At 41.5% G+C, this 18,992-nt stretch overlaps 2 protein-coding genes across 2 annotated transcripts; one reads left to right on the forward strand and one right to left on the reverse strand.

Moving 5' to 3' along the window:
• Positions 1 to 43: 43 nt before the first annotated feature.
• Positions 44 to 18,908, forward strand: LOC120777554. Its single transcript, XM_040108942.1, has 6 exons — positions 44 to 385; positions 1,705 to 1,951; positions 14,669 to 14,795; positions 14,865 to 16,093; positions 16,171 to 16,455; positions 18,648 to 18,908. The coding sequence occupies exons 1-6, from the start codon at positions 182 to 184 to the stop codon at positions 18,842 to 18,844; spliced, it is 2,289 nt and encodes a 762-aa protein (XP_039964876.1). The 5' UTR covers positions 44 to 181; the 3' UTR covers positions 18,845 to 18,908.
• Positions 2,043 to 4,958, reverse strand: LOC120777555 (glycine-rich cell wall structural protein 1.8). Its single transcript, XM_040108944.1, has 2 exons — positions 4,768 to 4,958; positions 2,043 to 3,077 (listed from the first exon to the last, which is right to left on the reverse strand). Exon 2 carries the CDS (start codon positions 3,064 to 3,066, stop codon positions 2,074 to 2,076), a length of 993 nt encoding a protein of 330 aa, XP_039964878.1. The 5' UTR covers positions 3,067 to 3,077; positions 4,768 to 4,958; the 3' UTR covers positions 2,043 to 2,073.
• Positions 18,909 to 18,992: the final 84 nt, after the last annotated feature.

The following is an 18,992-nucleotide window of genomic DNA, read 5'->3' on the forward strand; positions in this document are numbered from 1 at the left end:
ATATTGCCACACCTACATATAAGTATGTGCACACATACATATCTAAATTATATATAAGTGCTATTGTTTCCAAAAAAATAACCGTTAGTTGCGATTTGTGTTGAATATGCGCTCGTGCAATTTATTATCAATAAGAAGCACACATTGAAAAGAAGTGGAAAAATAAATAGTTGCCGCCACCATGTCGTCGCGGCGTGCTCAATCCTTACCGCCACATATGTTGGATCAAAAGCCGACCCGTGGAAAATGTATAACGGCAATTTGTTTCTCATGGAAAGTGATTTCATGCGTGGTGTCGCACGTGATTCTCGTACTGATGGTGGTGTCGTATTGTGTTGGAGGCGCTTACCTATTCCAACATCTGGAAAAGCCACACGAAATCGAAGTGAGTGGGATTTGCTTAAGAATTTTTTACGCATTACAATTTTTTTTTTTGAAAAATCTGAAGAATTGTGAAGAAACGTCTGTATTTAACTAGTCTCAGTTCGAAACGAAATACCATATAAAGGGTGTTATTTTTAGACATGTAGTTTTCAAGCAGAAATAAAACGCATATAATTTTGTGTTATGGACAAAAAATAAGGTTTATTAAAATACAAAAAAAATATGGATTTGCTATACTGTTTAAAAAAAAATTTCGGGCAAATGACCGCCGCGCGTCATTATGGACATATGGACCAATGCTTCCTTTTGCTCATAGAGCACACCACCCATGTGTTAAACAGGTACTTCTTGAGCCCAATGTAAAATGCCAGTCTGGGTAGGTTGAGTTTACTTTTAAACCTTGTGAGTTTGTAGCCACCCATTAGCAACTTTACTTGACCCATGCCTGTGAGTGGTTGTCAATAACTTTCCTCACTCGTTCTCTCCTCCTTGCGAAACAGCTACTTTATGGTATGCGGACCAAACTCAATACAGGGTTCCGCTCCTATGACCTGGCACCCAGGTTGCGAACCTTCTATACACTCCTGCACCAAAACCGCTGTAATCTCGAAAGCTGTTGTAGTTGTTGTAACGGGTACCTAATCCCCGTTAGGAAGGTAAGGATTAGATAAGTTTTCATCGACGCCATCCAACGGTAGGCCCAGGAAACGTAGTGTTTCGACTGGGTCGGACCAGAGGAAGAAGGGTGTCAGATGTGTATGGTTAGCAGGGTATGCAATGAGGTGACTAGTGTCATGCTCCAAAGTGAATGACGGTTAGTGCATGTCTGAAGTTTATTGCGTTCGTCTGTCTGCTCCTTAAATAGGAGCATACGGGCCTCACTGTACAGGTGTTCGATGGAAGACATCGAGAGGCATCTTGCCGTAGTCCGAAAGACAGTGTTCTGACATGTTTGCAGCTGCCTGCAATGTCCCATAGGTATGGAAAATTTGATGCGCAATCATGGAGTTATTGCATTAGTTTACCTGTTTGGTAATGCTGTTCGTCGGTAGAAGAGCCAGTTGTCTCTCAACGCTTTAGAATTTCATTTGTTGCGATGAGATTACCTTGCTTAGCCTTCTGCTGTGAAACATTGTATATGTGACAGATTAATTACAAGGCGGAGCGGTGAATGCCAGCATGTCTTCTAGTGCCCTTGTTAGGCACCCCCCCCCCAATCCGCAAACACAGGCAAGTCTTTGCAGTTTCGATAGTTGCGATCATACTGATAATTTTTGCATATTTTCCTAACAATTTTTTTCTAAATCTACAATTTTTCAGGTTAAAAAAGATATTCAAAATCTGCGTCTCAACTTGACCGATAAAATTTGGCGTTTCTCCGACAATGCCTCAGTGCTGTCCGAAACTGATTGGATCAACAATGTAAAGAAGGACTTAGCCGGTTTCGAAACACAAATAGTGACCGCCATAAAAACGAATGGTTGGGATGGCGATGAGGACGTTACGAAGTCACAGTGGACATTTGCGGGCTCACTTTTTTACTCTATCATCGTTATCACCACTATAGGTGAGTTTATGAAATTATAATAATTATTTTTTATTTCAAGACTACAAACAATTAAAGCTACAAAAGTTTACAATAAATTACAATTAATTATTACACTACAGCATTTAAGGGGAAATATCTTTTTAGTGCGGCACTTTTGTGAGTCCTTTATTGATCTTGTCATCCACTTGCTGCTTGCTTAGCTTGCTACTTTTAAGTACCTCCACATTCTTGCCCTCAACTTGCAGTTTTCGATTCGCACTTTCAGCATCGTTAAAAGCATTGCCATAACCAAAGGGACCGCCTGTGCTGTATTGTAGGTAGCCTGGGAAACCGCCACCGGCCGAAGCGAGTCCGTAACCTTCGGTATATTGGGGACCGCCAGCACCAGGATATTGTGCTGCTGGAAATTGGTTGCCTTGAAATTGCACGCCGGGATATTGTGGGCCGCCTGGGTACTGTCCCCCAATTGGGTATTGACCGCCAACGGGATATTGTCCACCCTGTCCACCGGCAAATTGTCCGACACCGCCAAATTGGCCACCAAAACCGGGATTTAAACCAGCTTCTGCGCCGGCATAGCCACCGGCACCCGCTTGTCCGAACTGTCCACCCGCGCCTAAGGCATTACCACCACCGAATATGCCTGGTTGTGCGGGAAATCCAACACCCGACTGACCGTTGTATCCACCCGGATATGCTGGTTGAGGACGTCCAATAACGCCCGTCGGCCCACCAGGTCCCACTAATATACCATTGCCATTGCCGGTCGCGCCACCAAAACCACCGCCAATATTCGGGTAGAAGTTTGCACCAAATAGCTGACCATTACCGAAGGGTGGGTAAGGGTAATTTCGTGTTGCAACGTTCGTATTTACATCATCTTCATAGTCATCGATTTCATCGTTTGGCGGTTGACCTGGCAGTGGTTTTCGGGTAGTTGGTTCCCGATTACGCGCTTGCTCATTACGTCTTAAATTTGCAGCCCGATACCTGGTTGTACTCTCGTGAAATCGACGTGCTTGTTCCTTGTTGTCGCTTCGTTTGGTCCACACCCAACGGTCATCTTCGCGTGCTGCATGTGCGCAACATATTAGCGCCGCTGAGAAAAGAACTATTACTAGCAGTTTATTCATTTCCTCGAATCCTGAAATGAGAGAAATCTCGTTTAAAGTTGTATTTGGACCATTGAAAAAACGTTTGTCAAATCTTTATATCGTGAATCCTTGCAGAAAAGGGAAAATTCTTACTAAATACTTTCATGAAAAGGACATTCTGAAGTAATCTGATAAAGGATTACATTTTCAAGTCGCCAAATATAACCAAAACCGTGTAATATTTGTAAGCTTTATCTCCTTTAGAAAAAGGAGGCAGGTCTCAAACCGCCTCGGAACTAAAGTTGATACATTGAAATACAATCTTTAACTACTTAACAAGTACTATGACGTGGGGTACTGGTAATAAATTAAAGTGAACCAATCCCAGACTGCAACTGTTGACACGACAACGACTTGGCACTCTTGCCAACAGGTGCCACTTCGGACTGAGTAGGCAATTGAAAAGTCCTCTCTTGACGAACAAAGACCAAATTCTACAATTCATACGCTGGCTAGGTCATGTCGTCCGAATGGACGTAGAGGCCATTAGAAAGACCAGTTGGAGAAAAACCTGGCGTCGCTTGGAATCTCCAATAAGCGCCAAACAGCGGAAAGGAAGATTGACTGCCGCTGTAAACTCGGATATAACCCTGTAAGCGATGTCTACGCCAATTAAGAAGAATCCCACAGTGATCTGACAGATCGTGTAAAAAAATTGATATTCTGGTTTTACACTATTTTTCACGAGAAATATTAAAATTTGCTTAGTAACTCAAGAACTTGTCTAACAATTGCCTCCATGCGAAGAATGGACTCTTTATTTTATTGGACCCCGATCCACTTTTTCTTCAAAATTTACTCGAATTTAAGCAAACAAAGATGTGTTACGGTTCCTTAAAGCAAAAGGGTTTCTTAGAAGAATCAATTTTATCCTCAAGAAATTTAGATCGAATGCTTTATCAGACTTCAGTTCTTATTAAGGTGTAAGAAAACTTTATGCTGAATACAGAACAACACAAACTAGGAAGAGGCAAAGCTCTCTGATCCTTTTGATCTAAAGCTTTCCAATGGGACTCAAATGGAATGTTATCTTTGTCTCGGAGATAAGCTGAGAGCTTTGAAAGCTAATTCTTTGCATCCTGCAATCATTTTTTTCGCAGGACCACTTTTGGAATTCCCTGTAGTAAGAGCATTAACACAGAAACCAAGAAGAGGCCAAGCTCTCTGATCCATTGAAGGTATCTACAGCTTTGCAATAGGACAGATATTATCTCGCTTAGTGGTTATCTGATCGGCGATAAGGTGTTCGATTCGTTTTCTAGAGGATAAGCTGAGAGCTAATTGTTTTCGTCCGGCAATCATTTTTTTCGCAGGACCTTTCACGGAAATTTAAGTATTAACGACATTTTATCGCAGTAACACAAAATTTTCGATCTTCTGCACTCTAATTGCATTTAAAATAACAAAATAAAACTATATCTAATTGGTTTTGTTAAGATTTTTTTGGATTGAATTAATTTTCCATATCCAAATCTCGGCGTTATTTTTGGTCGGTTATACACTTTTGGCACATGGAAATCGATTTTATCGTTTTTCAAACTGTTTCCTTCACATTCCAGTATATATGTTACGGTATCAAAAGTCGATTTATTTTTATAAATAATATTATTTTTTATGTTATTTAGCCTTGCGATTTTATTAAGTTTTAATTGGTCATTATTATGTGGTTCCTGAAATCACCTTCGCTTCCAAATATTTCACTTCGCTCACAATCGTTTGTGTAAATATTTCGTTTCTCTACTCTTCAACTGTTTGATTTTTTGTTTTTTGGTAATAAACTTTTTATTATTTGCACTTGTTTTTGGAAATAAACTGTGCCAAAAGAAGAATTTTTCTTTTTTCCGCGTTTTGATGCGTTCTGATCGCGTCGGTGGTTGTCGCTAGAGTAATTTGGCATGAGTTGGGCGCACGCTACTTAAATAAAAAATGTCGACCCAGCGAGCGTTCAACTGTAGCGTCATCATCATCGTTTTACTACGGCACCGTCGAAATATCCAAACAAAATTAAAAATCCCATGAAAAAACAACACAACCAGCAGTGAGGACTTTTACGCTGAAGACGATGACTGACTTTGATGATAATTATGCTAATGATGACTATACTGCCCACAAGTGCACACAGATATTATGACGTTGCTTGTTGAGTTTTTCGGTGGGAATAATAAGACGTGTCGTGTGGTCTACCAGACTGCAGTACGAAGCATAGACATTAGCAGACGCTTTACACTATAAAATATTTAAAATTCTGTGTTAACAATTATGGGTGTGTGTAGATATATACTCTATATATATTTTTACTTAAGGCAAAATTGGAAAACTTATAGAATATTTCTGAAGAAAACCCGTAAAAATACTGAATTCATAGCAATGAAAGTACGGTGAGTGACATGTAGCCGCATATACGAGAGTAGACCGCTAAGTTTGTAGCCTTACCGTCCAACGCGATATTACCACATGGTACAATCTCATAGAATACTACAGTCACAAGCGGATTGGGAATCATAATTTTGTTTCGACCACGTGTTGAAGTGTTCGAATTTGCGGATTTAAGAAAAATGGAATAGATATGTAATCAGATCCTGGTTTTTGAAAGAAAAATAGCAGAGTTAAAGGAAAAAACACTAGGATGCTGTAAAAATTGACTACTCTCCTTCTCCATCGAACTTAAAATTTGGTTTAATGAGTTTCTAAGTGGACGTAAACCGGTTTTTGATGAGCCACGCTCAGTTTCCCCGAAAATTAATATCACGGAGGATAACTTGAGAAGAACACGACATATTTTACATTGTTTAAGTGAAGTCCGAAGGAGTTTTGACTGATTTCGTAACCGTCGACGAAACATAAAGCCACTAGAATACACCAGAGATCAAAACACAATTGAAATGAAGCGTATTTTACTCAACGAAACTACTCCAAATAAGGCAAATACGGTCTTATCGCTCGAAAATGTGACGACCACCGCTTTCTGAGACTGATAAGCTGTGATCTACAAAGTCTGTGTAGAAATGAGCCGATTCGATGAATGAGGTGATTATTAGGTAAATCAAATAATCTTATTTCAACGCCTGTCGGTTGTTATGCCCAGGACCCCAAGATACAGAGTAGAAACACCGTTGCATACCTGAAAACCGGGTAAAACCAGCCAAAAATTGATTGAGTCGACTTATAGCTAATCCAGCCAATCCACCAGATTCGTAGAAAGGATGGTAATCGAGAATTTTAAGCCTTAGTGTGGCGAAAGCTGGATAGTGAAGTACAAAGTGTCTATATGTTTCCATCTCATCTGCCTCACTGCAACTTTGACAAGTTGAGTCCTCCAAAATCTTTATCATCACCACGTGAGTGCCAATAGGACAGTATTCAGTTGAACATCTTTCATTGTCATCTATCATGTGAAACTTGTTAAGAGCTAGTAGTTTCATGGACCATTTTTATTCCACTCTGGGCTTTCACAACTCACTGTTATCGAGATCAAAGCTTGTATCACAGCTCTGTAAGCGGAATGGATGATTCCTTCCCAAAAGGAACTTCGGAGAAGTACATCTGCTGTTACTGTAATGGCTGTCACTTCTGCTTGAAAGGCACTACAGTGATCCGAGAGTCTGAAAGTCTAAAGAATTGATTGAGACCTCCCGACAGAAGACTTCCTATCTCAGACCTCTAGAAACCTTATTTTCGTGACGAGTTGGGATCTTGTGGGGACAACTGTATCAAACTAAATGGATTGTTGCTTCTTTTGTACACCGATTGCTTATCGGATCGCCCTCGTATGTATGTTTTAACTTCAATTCAATCACTCATTTAAAGAGAAATTCAGTTATGGTAAGCCAAAATTTCATTACTCATTAAAGACTTTATGCCGACACGTTCCTTTGTGGTTTTGTGTCTCCGTTGTTGTTATATTGGTGTAAACCACCCAAAATCCAAATATGTATATGGGTGTCAGTTTAAGCCATTTCTAATCAGCGATCGCAACGTTGCATTGATCGAATTATCGACGACATGCATCATTCATCCCGTCCGCGGATCATGTGTCTGCGTGTGGGAGTGTGCTGCCTCAGTGCAGCAAAGCTTGCCAGCAATCGACATCGTTCGTTGGTCACTGGCATTAGGCCGCCATTAATCACCGCTCATTTGATGCCCAATAAATGTTCAAATAAATCATTTTTATCATCCAAAGATTTAGCGATTTAACGCTCCAAGTGAGTCTTTGGCGCAGAGGACACATTTCTGTACATTTGTATGGGTGCGAGTGTGTGTGCATTAACATTTTTGGCAAATTGTTGTTATTCTGAAAAGCATTCGTGTGCGGAATACGAAGTAGCTCCGAAATGCAAATATTTCCGAATTGCCTGATTTCAATTTATTTACAATCGAGTGGTGTGACAGAATAAAAAATTCTTTGTTTTTGAACTTTCGAAAATGGTGTTGATTATTGGGTTTGAATTGAGATAAAACGCTTCAAAACAATAATTGGACTTTGGTTTTAAATAATTGGCAAAATTATTCAACAATTATTGTGTGCGTGTGGTCTAGTGATGTCAATAATGCTAAAAATACCGAGTCATGAAAATTTCGGGATATTTTTTTATATACATATGTGTATGTACGCCATGGAAATGTAAATGTGATCTTATCTAGAGTCTACTTGTTGTCCAATGAAGTCAGTCATATCGAATTCAGATATTTTAATAGTATTAGAAATACTAGGTCCCGAAATTTCGGGACCATTTTTATCTACATAAATATATACTCAAGCATCGTTATTCTATTGCAATGAAGCCAGTCTTACTAAATCCCGAAATTTTTATAGTGTCAAATATACTCAATCCCGAAATTTCGGGATATTTTTATGTACGTAAATATATACGGTAGCATACATACGGATGCAATCAAGCCAGTCATACCAATTCCCGAAACTTTGATAATGTCGAATATACTCGGTCCCGAAATTTCGGTTTATCTTTCATGTACATAAATACATGCGGTACTTGTTATTCTATTGCAATGAAGCCAGTCTTACTAAATCCCGAAATTTTTAAAGTATCAAAAATACTCGATCCCGAAATTTCGGTTTATCTTTTACATCCATAAATGTATACAGTACTTTTTCATCTATCGCGATGGTAATAGTCATACTAAATCCCGAAGTTTTAATAGTGTTAAATATATTCGGTCTCGAAATTTCGGTTTTTTTGTGTACAGAAATATATACGGATATGTACCGATCTGTAGGAACATGGTGAGGCGGACAGACAAAAAGACTGCAGGAAATGTCTAGAGCAGGGCACCAGGGAAACGATGTAGCAACTCTTGTGCACTTGTCCCGCATTGGAAAGACTAGGCTGTAAGCATCTGGGATCCCCATGTTATGATACACTGGAGAAGGTAGCGATATTGATGCCGCAGAGTCTGTTAAAATTCGCATCAAGCGCAGGCACCCTAAAGGATGACTACTAATCTAGGACCTAGCAACTGAACTCCATCGGGTATCGCAAAAAACCAAACTGGTCTATGCGTGGCTTATTGCCCTACCAGATTAACCTAACCTATTTCTTAATTTATTGCAATCAACAAGACTGCTAGCTGTACTGAATTTTTGCTTCGCACGTTACCGTCATCTTGAAAGTTAATAATTTCAGGATTCCCGATTAAAAATTTATGTCGGGACTATCATCACTTGCATATACAAGCTAAACAGTTCAAATAACCCGTTAAAAATATTCAAATTTGTAATTCCAAATGAAATCAAAATATATTAGTTGCAATGTTGAAATCTCACTGTGGACCCCCACTCGCTTTGACCATCATTTGTTGCTGTCCAACGGAAGCCGATTTATTCTCACGTGTTTGACCTCCAAAACAAAAGTGTTGCTGATGACTAGACGATAAATGAGAGCGAACTTTAGTTGTGGAAAGCCAACGCTTTCCGAATGCTCCACGCTCTAGTGCACCAAAGCGAATCCAAAACAACAAAAATGTCCGAGTTTTAATACCAAAATGAAAAATTATAAAAAACCAAAATACTATGCAAGGTCAGTGTTGAATGTTATGGTTTTAAGTGGTAAAAAATTTCCCAAATTTGATTTTTTAGATTAAACTAGAATGCGGATATTTAGTAATTAATGTAAATATTTATAAGTGCGCTTGTGTGTGTGTATGTATTATAAAAGTGTTGACATTTAATTTCGGTTTCGTTCAGAGTTTACTGACCGAGGTAGCTAATAAACACAAATGTTTCGGTCCGCCACGCCGAAAGCTTGCTACTTCCATGTGTGTGGGTGCCTTTGTATGTAATTGAGTGTGTTGAGAGTTCACTTTGTTAAATTATACACTATTTATAATGCGATTTGTAATTGGTGGTAATATTAATAGAATGCACTTGCATTAGGGTGGTATAAAATCTCCGCTTAACAACAGTTTCCTTGAAAGTAAAAAAATTAAGGTACCGATTGCAAATGTTTTAAAACCATTAGGTGGTGTCTTAGCTTAGCCCCATTCCAACAATATTCCTTAATTGTTGAAAGTTCATTAATAAAAGTTTTCATAAAAACCGTAGACTAGTTCGGTCGCCCGGCAGTCTGTTCTAAATAATCGTAACGAACCCGGATTTTCCTCCAGCCAAAGACTCCTAACTCGAAAGCATTGCTCAGTGATATCGGGGTATGTTTTCAGCGGTACAATAACTTACACTGGATCCACTTGAGTGCCATTATTTTGGAGGCAAATATAACATAATTTAATTTAGGTTAGGTTAGATTAATCTGGGAGGCCAATAAGTCACGCACAGACAAGTTTGGTCATTTGCGATACCCGATGGAGTTCACTCGCTAAGTCCAAAAGAAGGAGTCATCGTATAGGAGCCTGCGCTTGACGCGAATTATAACAGGCTCTTCTGTCTCACTGTCGATACCTTCTCCAGTGTATCATAATGTGGGGACCCCAGATGCTTACACCGTAGTCTTGCCAATGCGGGACAAGTGCACAAGAGATGCTTCATTGTTTCCCTGCTGTCCTGCTCTATGCATTTTCTGCGATTTTCTCAATCTGTCAGCGCCATCTTGCGGGCGTGTGTCGCCACCAGACAGGAACCAGTTAGTATTCCATACAATAATTATATGACAAGTTTCGTGAAGATATCTCCTCAAATGAAAAAGTTTTCCAAACAAGATCTTGATTTTGATCGTTCCGTTTGTATGATAACTAAATAATATAGTGGTTCAATATCGGTGGTTCCGACAAATGAGCTGCTGCTTAGGGAGAAAAGGACGTAATTTGGATTTCTGATCGATATCTGAAAAGACGAGGGTGTATACAGACAGGGAAATGACTAAATCAACTCAACGCTTCATGCCGACCCTTATATAATATTTTATAGACTCTATGACTTTTCCTTATGGATGTTACAGACTTCGTGGCAAACTTAATATAGTCTGGTCGAGTCGGGTTTTCGATGTATTCTTACGTTCTGGCATTGCAGTTTTGAACATCCAGTGAGTTCAGCAAGCACTGGTCAACAACCAGAATTTCGACATAGCTCAGGGTGAACCATAAGAGGTGCTCCGAACTACTGGCTCTTAGGAAAGTTAATCCCGCCCCAAAGCTAGGTATTCTGCCTGAAAACTGATCAGTAGGTTTACACGCGACGCTCTTTACAAAAGCTGTATGGAAGGAAGACAGGGAAATGTTATCTTGTTACTTTCTCCTTTACTGGCAGGCTTTTGCCTGACAGATATTCATAACAACTCGGTGGACACACCTCTGGCGAGACTAGTGAAGTTGTTGAAATCAATATTAACCGCCTTAATATACTTGTAGTAAGCTCTTTTTGGATTTTATGGGTAACACACAGAACCAATATCTGTCTAACTAACATCCATCGATTTAGGATCAACCCTGCCCTACTTAAGCTAACCTAAACAAGCAAGGGAAGGCTAAGTTCGGGCGTAACCGAATATTTCAAACTCTTGCAACTTTCAAAGATCAAAGGAGGGTAAATACTTTCAGACAAATAAGATTTGTTAGTTGTATGGGGTCTAGGGCAAACATCAAATTCTATAACTCACTGCTCATTATCGTACTGCTGTATGGTGTAAAGGCATGAACGATGACAAAATCTGATGAGTCGACGTTACGAGTTTTCGAGAGAAAGGTTCTGCGAAAGATTTATGGTCCTTTGCGCATTGGCACCGGCGAATAGCGCAATCGATGGACCGATAAGCTGTACGTGATATAGTTCATTGACATCGTTCAGCGAATAAAGACACATTGGCTACGCTGGCTAGTTGGAGATGGACTTGCCTACAAAGTTCATTAGGTCTGTAATTAGACGCAAAATTTTTATCTTACATCATATAACCAATTAGGGAGTGTCAACGATTTTTTTTTATATTTTTTAGAACCATCTTAATGGTTATATAAACAGCCACATACTGAATACCGCCCAGCGACTTATGTTAAGAACACTTTAATGGGCATTTCCATCTATTCAAGAGGCAATAGTTGATTATTTTGTGCAATCAAAACTTTACAACTCCCCCCAATTATGTCTGCAGTATGTCATTACAAGTTGCAGGTTGGCAGCTTGACTCACATTTCCTGCGCTTTCGGCCTGGTGACATGCAAAAACAAGCGCTAAAACTGGTGAATTTAGCAATTGAATTGAATGTGTGTCATAGTATATACCTACAAATACAATATACAATATCAACCGCAAGTTCTGAGTTACTCATCCAATAATTGCGGTACATAACTCGTAAAATTCACAATTGCAAGAAATATTAATTCATTGCTCACAACAATACATTGTATGCTCCGTGTGTAATATGCGAGCTGCGTCTGGTCAATGCGGAGCCTTGCCCAATGCGTTACAGTTGGTTGATCAATTTTCAATGGCATCGTGAGCTGGGCATGACGTTGTCACATACTCATATACCTCATAGCCACACAGACTCGGTTGAGTACTTGCGTGCAGGTACTTGCAACATCTTCATTTTGCTTCAACTGCGTTTTCGTCAGATATTTATTAAACATTAGCAAATAGTTCCAAAGTTATTTAAGCACGAGAGTCTGATTTACCAGGGCGACCGCAGAAATACTAGACTGAGGGTGCATTTGTGTGATACAAAATTTCCACCTGAAAGACTACGTTTCAAAACGAAATAATTGATTATAGTAGGTTTCTGCTTATATTGTAACTAATTCTTCAACAACCGGTCAATGCTTATATTCGACCTAATGTAGAGCCAGTTGTACCAAGCCAAACCAATAAATATCTAGACTTCTCTCTCTTCAAATGTCGATCCAATTGTAGGTTTGTCTCCGATCAAATGTAGAGACAACTGCCTCAGACCAAACTCCTAAATATCAAGGTTTGTCTCAAATGTAGAGCCAGCTGTATTGGGCCAAACTCCCAAATATACAGGCTTGCCTCTGGTCAAATGTAGAGCCAGCTTTATCGTGTCAAAAATTTTCAGACTTGACTTGCTTTAATGTAGTGCGAGGGGTATCTGGTCAAATTCGTAAGTATACAGGCTTGTCTCCATTGATTGCTTGAGTAATAGACGAGGAATGTACCGGGACCTTATGGTAGGTCTATTTTGCCCTCTGCTAAATCACAAAGACTCACCTAGCCCCACCTATGATAAAGCCATGTGATCCCTATTTGGAAATATGGATCCAAAGGCCTTTAACCTACGTCTGCAGACTGTTATGCAGTCAATTAGCGGGTGTTTTACGAAAGAAGCTAGGTCCATGTTGTGTAAGTTCTTCTTCAGCTTGCAGTTACCAGTGCAAAATACTACTGGTAGTCTGAATTTCTCCCTAGGTAGGTTGATTGCCTATTAACACCCGCAATAGCAACTTGGCGTGCCGCATGCCTTGTAGTTGTTGCCAATACCTCTCTATGCCTACTCCTTCTTCCTCGCGGAACAGCTCTTTTATGGTATGAGGACCCTCCCTAGTGAAGTCATATGTGAGTGGATGCTGCGGAGCGGGCGGGCTTATCAGCCAGTTCGTTCCCGGCTATACTTTTGTGGCCGCGTACCAAGTTGAGGTGCACTTGGTTACGTTCCGCTAGCCTATTCAGCCGTTCTATAGACTCCTGCACCAGTAGCGATTTGATCTCATAAGAGGAGATTGCTTTAAGTGCCGCATAACTATCGCTAAGTATGATTTTACATTCGTTGCGCTAAGCTCGTTGAAGGTTTATCTCTATGCAGCGACTTATTGCAAAGACTTCTGCCTGAAGAATTCTCGGAACACTTTCCATAGGTATGGAGAGTTTGGTGCGTGGTCCTGCGACTCCTGCATTGATTCCCTCCGACGCTTCCGAGCCGTCAGTGTACCGCTTGATTGTACTATCCCTAAGCAGTAGCTCGAGAGTGGAATCATCCCATTCAGCCTTGCTGCCAAGGATAATCCTGAACTTCTAGGTGAAGTTAACACTTTTGGTAATGCTGTCCCTTGGGAGAAGAGCCAATGGTATTATACCACTTAACTGTTTCAACCGCTGGGCTGACATTACTTATCTCTGCTACACCCTTCTGCTGTCATTTGTAGCAGTGTGTGTTTAGCTGCCAATCACTAGATGAAGTGGTGTGAGCTCAAGCATGACTTCAAGTGCTGCCGTCGGACAAGTGCGCATTGCACCCGACATGCAGATTCATGCGAGTCGTTGCAGCTTCGATAGTTGGAGCTCTACCGAAGTCTGCGAAGCTTTTAAGGCCCTGGCCACTGCCCCCTATGTACATTCGTATGGGTACATTCCCGTATTCTACATTTCTATTGTAGAACTGGCTTTCGCAGAACACTGCGCAACTTCTTTAACAGAACGTCTTTTGGATGCCTTCTTAAGAGCATTCAAAAATTGAAGCCTGTATACTATCCGTAAAAGAATATAAAGAACTCGACTCAAAGCAAATTTTACTCGGATGTTTTCGTAAAAATTATCCCTGCAATAACATATGTAGGTTAGATTAGGTTAATAGGCTGATATCTCGTCAAAGCTCGAAAAACGTCATTTGGACAGCTAGAGACGCTTTTTTGTCTCCTAGGTTTTTTCCATACCCGCGCCGCTTATCGGCAAACCTCCTAGAGGTTTCCGCAGATTTATAATGCCAATTCGCCGCGTCCGTTAAAAATATGCCAACTGAGATGCTTCATTCTTACAATACGCTAATGAACATCGTATATCAGACTTTAGAAATATTTGAGCGAGCATCACACGTCGTTTACAGAGGGCTATAAACTATACTTGACTGTATTCCAGTGAATAAGACTTTGGAAATGCTAAATGTAACAGAAGAGCTTGAGTTTTCTAGAGGAACCAAAGTGACTTTTTACAAATGGAGTAGACTGACGACTTTATTGCACTGACTTGACCCGGGTATACCCAACATATGTCTGACGTTGAAATAATTTCCATTAGTCGAGGATTTCAGATAAATCGAAATTTGTTTAACCATTAAGATTTGTTCCTTTATTGGTTTTGACAACAAAGACGTTAAAATTGCTAACTAAACTTAGACTAAACTTTGTACATCTCACGATCATGTACCGATAAAATTCAAATTATTTCCAGGCTATGGACATATATCACCGCGGACGGACTGGGGTAAAGTTACAACCATTTTCTATGCCATTGTGGGCATACCACTTATGTTGCTATGTCTGTCCAATATTGGAGATGTAATGGCCACTTCTTTTAGGTAGGTACTCAGTTATTATACACTTTAACAACAATAACATACAAAATTGGTATTTAATGTTCCACAAAGATTCATATATTGGCGAGTTTGTTGCTATGTTTGCACACGCGCTGCGCGACGCCCACGCCGACCACGACAACGTTCTGGACGCGGCCAACGGTATACTTCACGTTCACAGCCGCCACCCATACGCCGTTCAATGCGGCTCACCCAGCGCTCGATGGCTGATTCGGGTTTCGGCAATTCTGCTGGGGTACCACATGCATACTCCGATCCGGATTTGCGTTCCGGGCGATATGATTACGAAGGCGGACGTAATAGCGGACGACGACAACATTACAGCAGCCACTCACAACGCAGCCGCCAGTTACCACCTTATCAATATGACCAGCAGTATTACGATGAGGGTCCACGGCAGACACAAACACTTAATCGTGGCTCAAGGTTCGGACGCAGCCTGCGTAATCGCGAAAGCATGCGCGGTCGACACACGGTTGAGCGTGAGCGTTACCTAGGGCATCCCAAACAGCGACCAGATTCCTTTGAAGATCTTAACGCGCCACAAGCAAAGCGCTCACACAGCATGCGATCGGTGCGCGGATCAAGCGCACGTCGCGACATTGGTCCAACACCGCACTCGTTACGGCATGACGCACGTGAAGCACATGAATTACGCGAGGCGCCGCCACGCGAATCGAGAGAAATGCGCGAAATCAATAGAATGAATCCGCGCGCCATGCAACGCGGTCGTTCAGTGCCGCATGCGCCACCTGCGGCACGCGCGAAATCCGTAGATCCGCGCATGCACTACGACGACGCCGTCGATGAGGAAGTTGTGCGCAAGACGCCCATCATTCCCAATCGCTATGCAATTGATGAACTCGACCATTATCGCGATCACCATCGCGAGCCTCGCGGCAAGCACATGCCGCGCAGTCAGTCAATGCCCCGCTCGGCGCTGCAAAAAAATGGTTATAACAAAGATCAACGTAGTAACGGTGTTAGTTCGTATCATTCGCATCAGAATCAGCCGCGTCACGCATCTCCGCAGCCACCACATCGCCAACACTCTGGACATCACTCGCATTATGGCGATCGCTTGGAATTGCCCGAGTTCACTCACCCTCAAATGAACCACACAAAACGCGGTCGCTCACCGGCGCCTATCGATGATTACGACGATGAATACGATGATTACTATTTAGATGATCGTGATGTATACTATGATGACTACGACAATCGTGAAATGGCGTATCAACCCAGGCATAGAGATCGGCGGTATCGTAGAGAACGTCCGGGTAAGATGAGTTTATATTTTATAAAGTGTAGAATTTGTCTGATCCTGTCAAATTTCCTTATTAAACTGCTGTTATAGAACGCTTGCCGCCTTCACCGCGCATCATGTCTCCCATGGGCTTCCCGGTAAAGCGTCAGGTACGTCCCCGCTACAGCTATGATTACGATGACGACTCGAACTATGGTGACGATTGGAGTGACTACTACGGTGATATATCGCCAAAGGATCGCCCAGTGCCGATCTGGCTTTGTGTATTTTTGGTCATCAGCTATATTTTGGGTGGCGCGGTACTTTTTGCTTACTGGGAGAAATGGTCGTTTCTGGACTCTGCCTATTTCTGTTTCATAACTTTAACCACAATCGGTATGTTGTATGTTTTAATTATATTTCTTAAATTTAATTAATTATTATGAGCTAAATTAGTATTTAACTAGTAAGAAAGGGCTAAGTTCGGGTGCAACCGAACATTTTATACTCTTGAAACTAGCAGGAGTCAAAGGCAGGAAATATCTTAAGGTGTAAAACGTCAACCAGAGAACCGAAACCCAAATTGTTTTATATATATATACTATATATAGGTTAGATTGGCACTACTCTAAAGGAGGCTGCACTCCGGAGCAGCTGATCTGCTGCTACCTCGGCTTGGAAGATATTGCAAGAGTCTCACATGCTGATGAGCGCCACCGGTTGAACGCTCTCGAGTTTCTTTGCAAATGTGGTCTTTTCTAGAGTCCTTCACCACATAAAGACTCCATAGAACATACATATATGACTACGATGTCATAAAGCCAGATGAGCACTTTCGATGAGAGACCAAACATTTTGTCAACGGTTCCTCTACAGCAGTATAGGGCAATCGATGCCTTTTTGCTCTCTCTTCGATATTCGGCTTCCATAAAAGCTTCCTTTCCAGGATGAGCCGTAGATATTTCGGATGAGCCGATTGGAAGCGGATGACTCCCATTTGCGGCAACGGTGCCACCGGGATCTTATATCTCGTAGTGAATAAAACCATGTCGGTTTTACTTGGGTTGACGGCAGAACCACTTTAGACCGCCCAGTTTGTTACGACGCTGAGATACCCCCATGTCAACTCGTACACGGTACTCTGGAACTTTCTTTGACCATAAGTGCTACATCGTCTGCATAGGCAATTAACCCGGCAGCCACAATCCTCAAGTTTTTTTAAGCAGGTCACTAACTAGCAGGATCCATAGAAGAGGAGAGAGAGCTCCACTCTGTGGGGTACCCCTACTCACCTTTCGTTGCGTGTTCGTTCTGCCCCATTACGTTTCTATCAATCTGTCCCACAGAAGACTGAGAATGAGGTGTTTGAGGTTTGATTCAACCCCAATACCGTCTAGAGCAGTAACGACTGCCTCTGGCAGGACGTTGTTGATAGCTCCCTTAATATCAAAGAAGGTCTCAACAACGAAGTCCTTAACCCTATCGGCTTTCTCAAGCCATAACACGATAATATGCAGGGCAGTATCCGCTGACGTGCCTTTACAATAAACATGTTGCGCTCCTGATAGATAGTTCCTCGGAATGCTCCTCTTTATGTTTACAAGGAGGAGAGGCTGATGGGCCTAATGTCCTTGGCCGTAACATGGGAGCCCCTGCCAGCCTTTAGAGTGAACACAACTCTGACTCGTCTTCAGGCCCCCGAAATGACACCTTAACAGCCTGTTGCAGCTGCACTGGTATGATGTCATCCGATCCTGGGTACTTGAACGGTTTTAAACGAATTGATCGCCCAGGTCAAGTTTCATTTATCCAGAAGGTCGACAAAGTGCATTCATCATGCAGCACTTCGAGAGATAACCCGCAGAGGACGTATTGCACGGGAAGAGAGCATCAAGGAGCATCTGAAGTATATCTTCACTACTCAGGGCCCACTTCCTATTTGCGTCCTAGAGATAACCCGGAGAAACGGTTTTTTTTGCGAAAATACATCTGAACCTAGAGGACTTATGACAGCCCTCTTTCAAGTCCCGTTTCATACAATGCCCAGTCGTCAGTTGACCCACTCCTACGAACCATGTTGAATAAGAGTCTGTACAACGCTCTGATTTCCGAGAGTCCCATAGTAAACTGCCAGCTGAAGAATTCGATTCACCCGTTCACCACGTCGGTGATGACCAATGCGTCCGCCCGTGGTGCGCGTGGGAGAGTTTGTTCGAGCCTCTTGCGGTACCCTTCCCAGTTTTTATTCCTAGGGTTTCTAAAGACGTTCTAGGCGGACATTCTCCGACTAGATTGAACCCGATGTACCTCTGATCAGAAAAGGAGTGGTCATCAAGGATCCTCCAGTTTGAGATCAGTGAGGTAATCCCATTCGAGGCCAGGATGAGGTCAAGAACCGCCTCCGTGCCTGCAGCCACAAATGTAGGAGAGTTTCCCCTAATTAAATATATTAAATGAAGTTTTTCGCTAACAATGAAATCAAAGCAAAATTTAACAACAAAAAACAATATATAAGTATTAACTAAATTAAAAAAAAAAAATTAAATTAAGTTTGAGTATTAATTTTAAAATATTAAATTAATTTGCAGGTTTTGGCGACTTCGTGCCCGCTAAGGGTGTGAAAGACGAATCGGAGCAGTCCATCGCTTACTGTTCGCTATATTTGCTCTTCGGCATAGCGCTTCTGGCGATGAGCTTCAACCTGGTGCAAGAAGAGTTCATTTGCAATGTCAAAGAGGTGGCGCGACGCTTGGGAATTTTAAAGGATGAAGAAGACGACGATTAAAGTGTGACGAGAAATTGTTTATTTTTATTTTGATTTTCCGTTTTTGTTTTACAAATCAGCAAAGCAGATACAAAAGCACAAGCAAAATATTTACACACAAATAACGGTTAGAAAGTGAAGCAATTTTAAATTGTATACATTTAAAAAT

The sequence above is a fragment of the Bactrocera tryoni genome, chromosome 5 (genome assembly GCF_016617805.1).
Source record: "Bactrocera tryoni isolate S06 chromosome 5, CSIRO_BtryS06_freeze2, whole genome shotgun sequence".
In the NCBI taxonomy this organism is placed as follows: Eukaryota; Metazoa; Arthropoda; class Insecta; order Diptera; family Tephritidae; genus Bactrocera; species Bactrocera tryoni.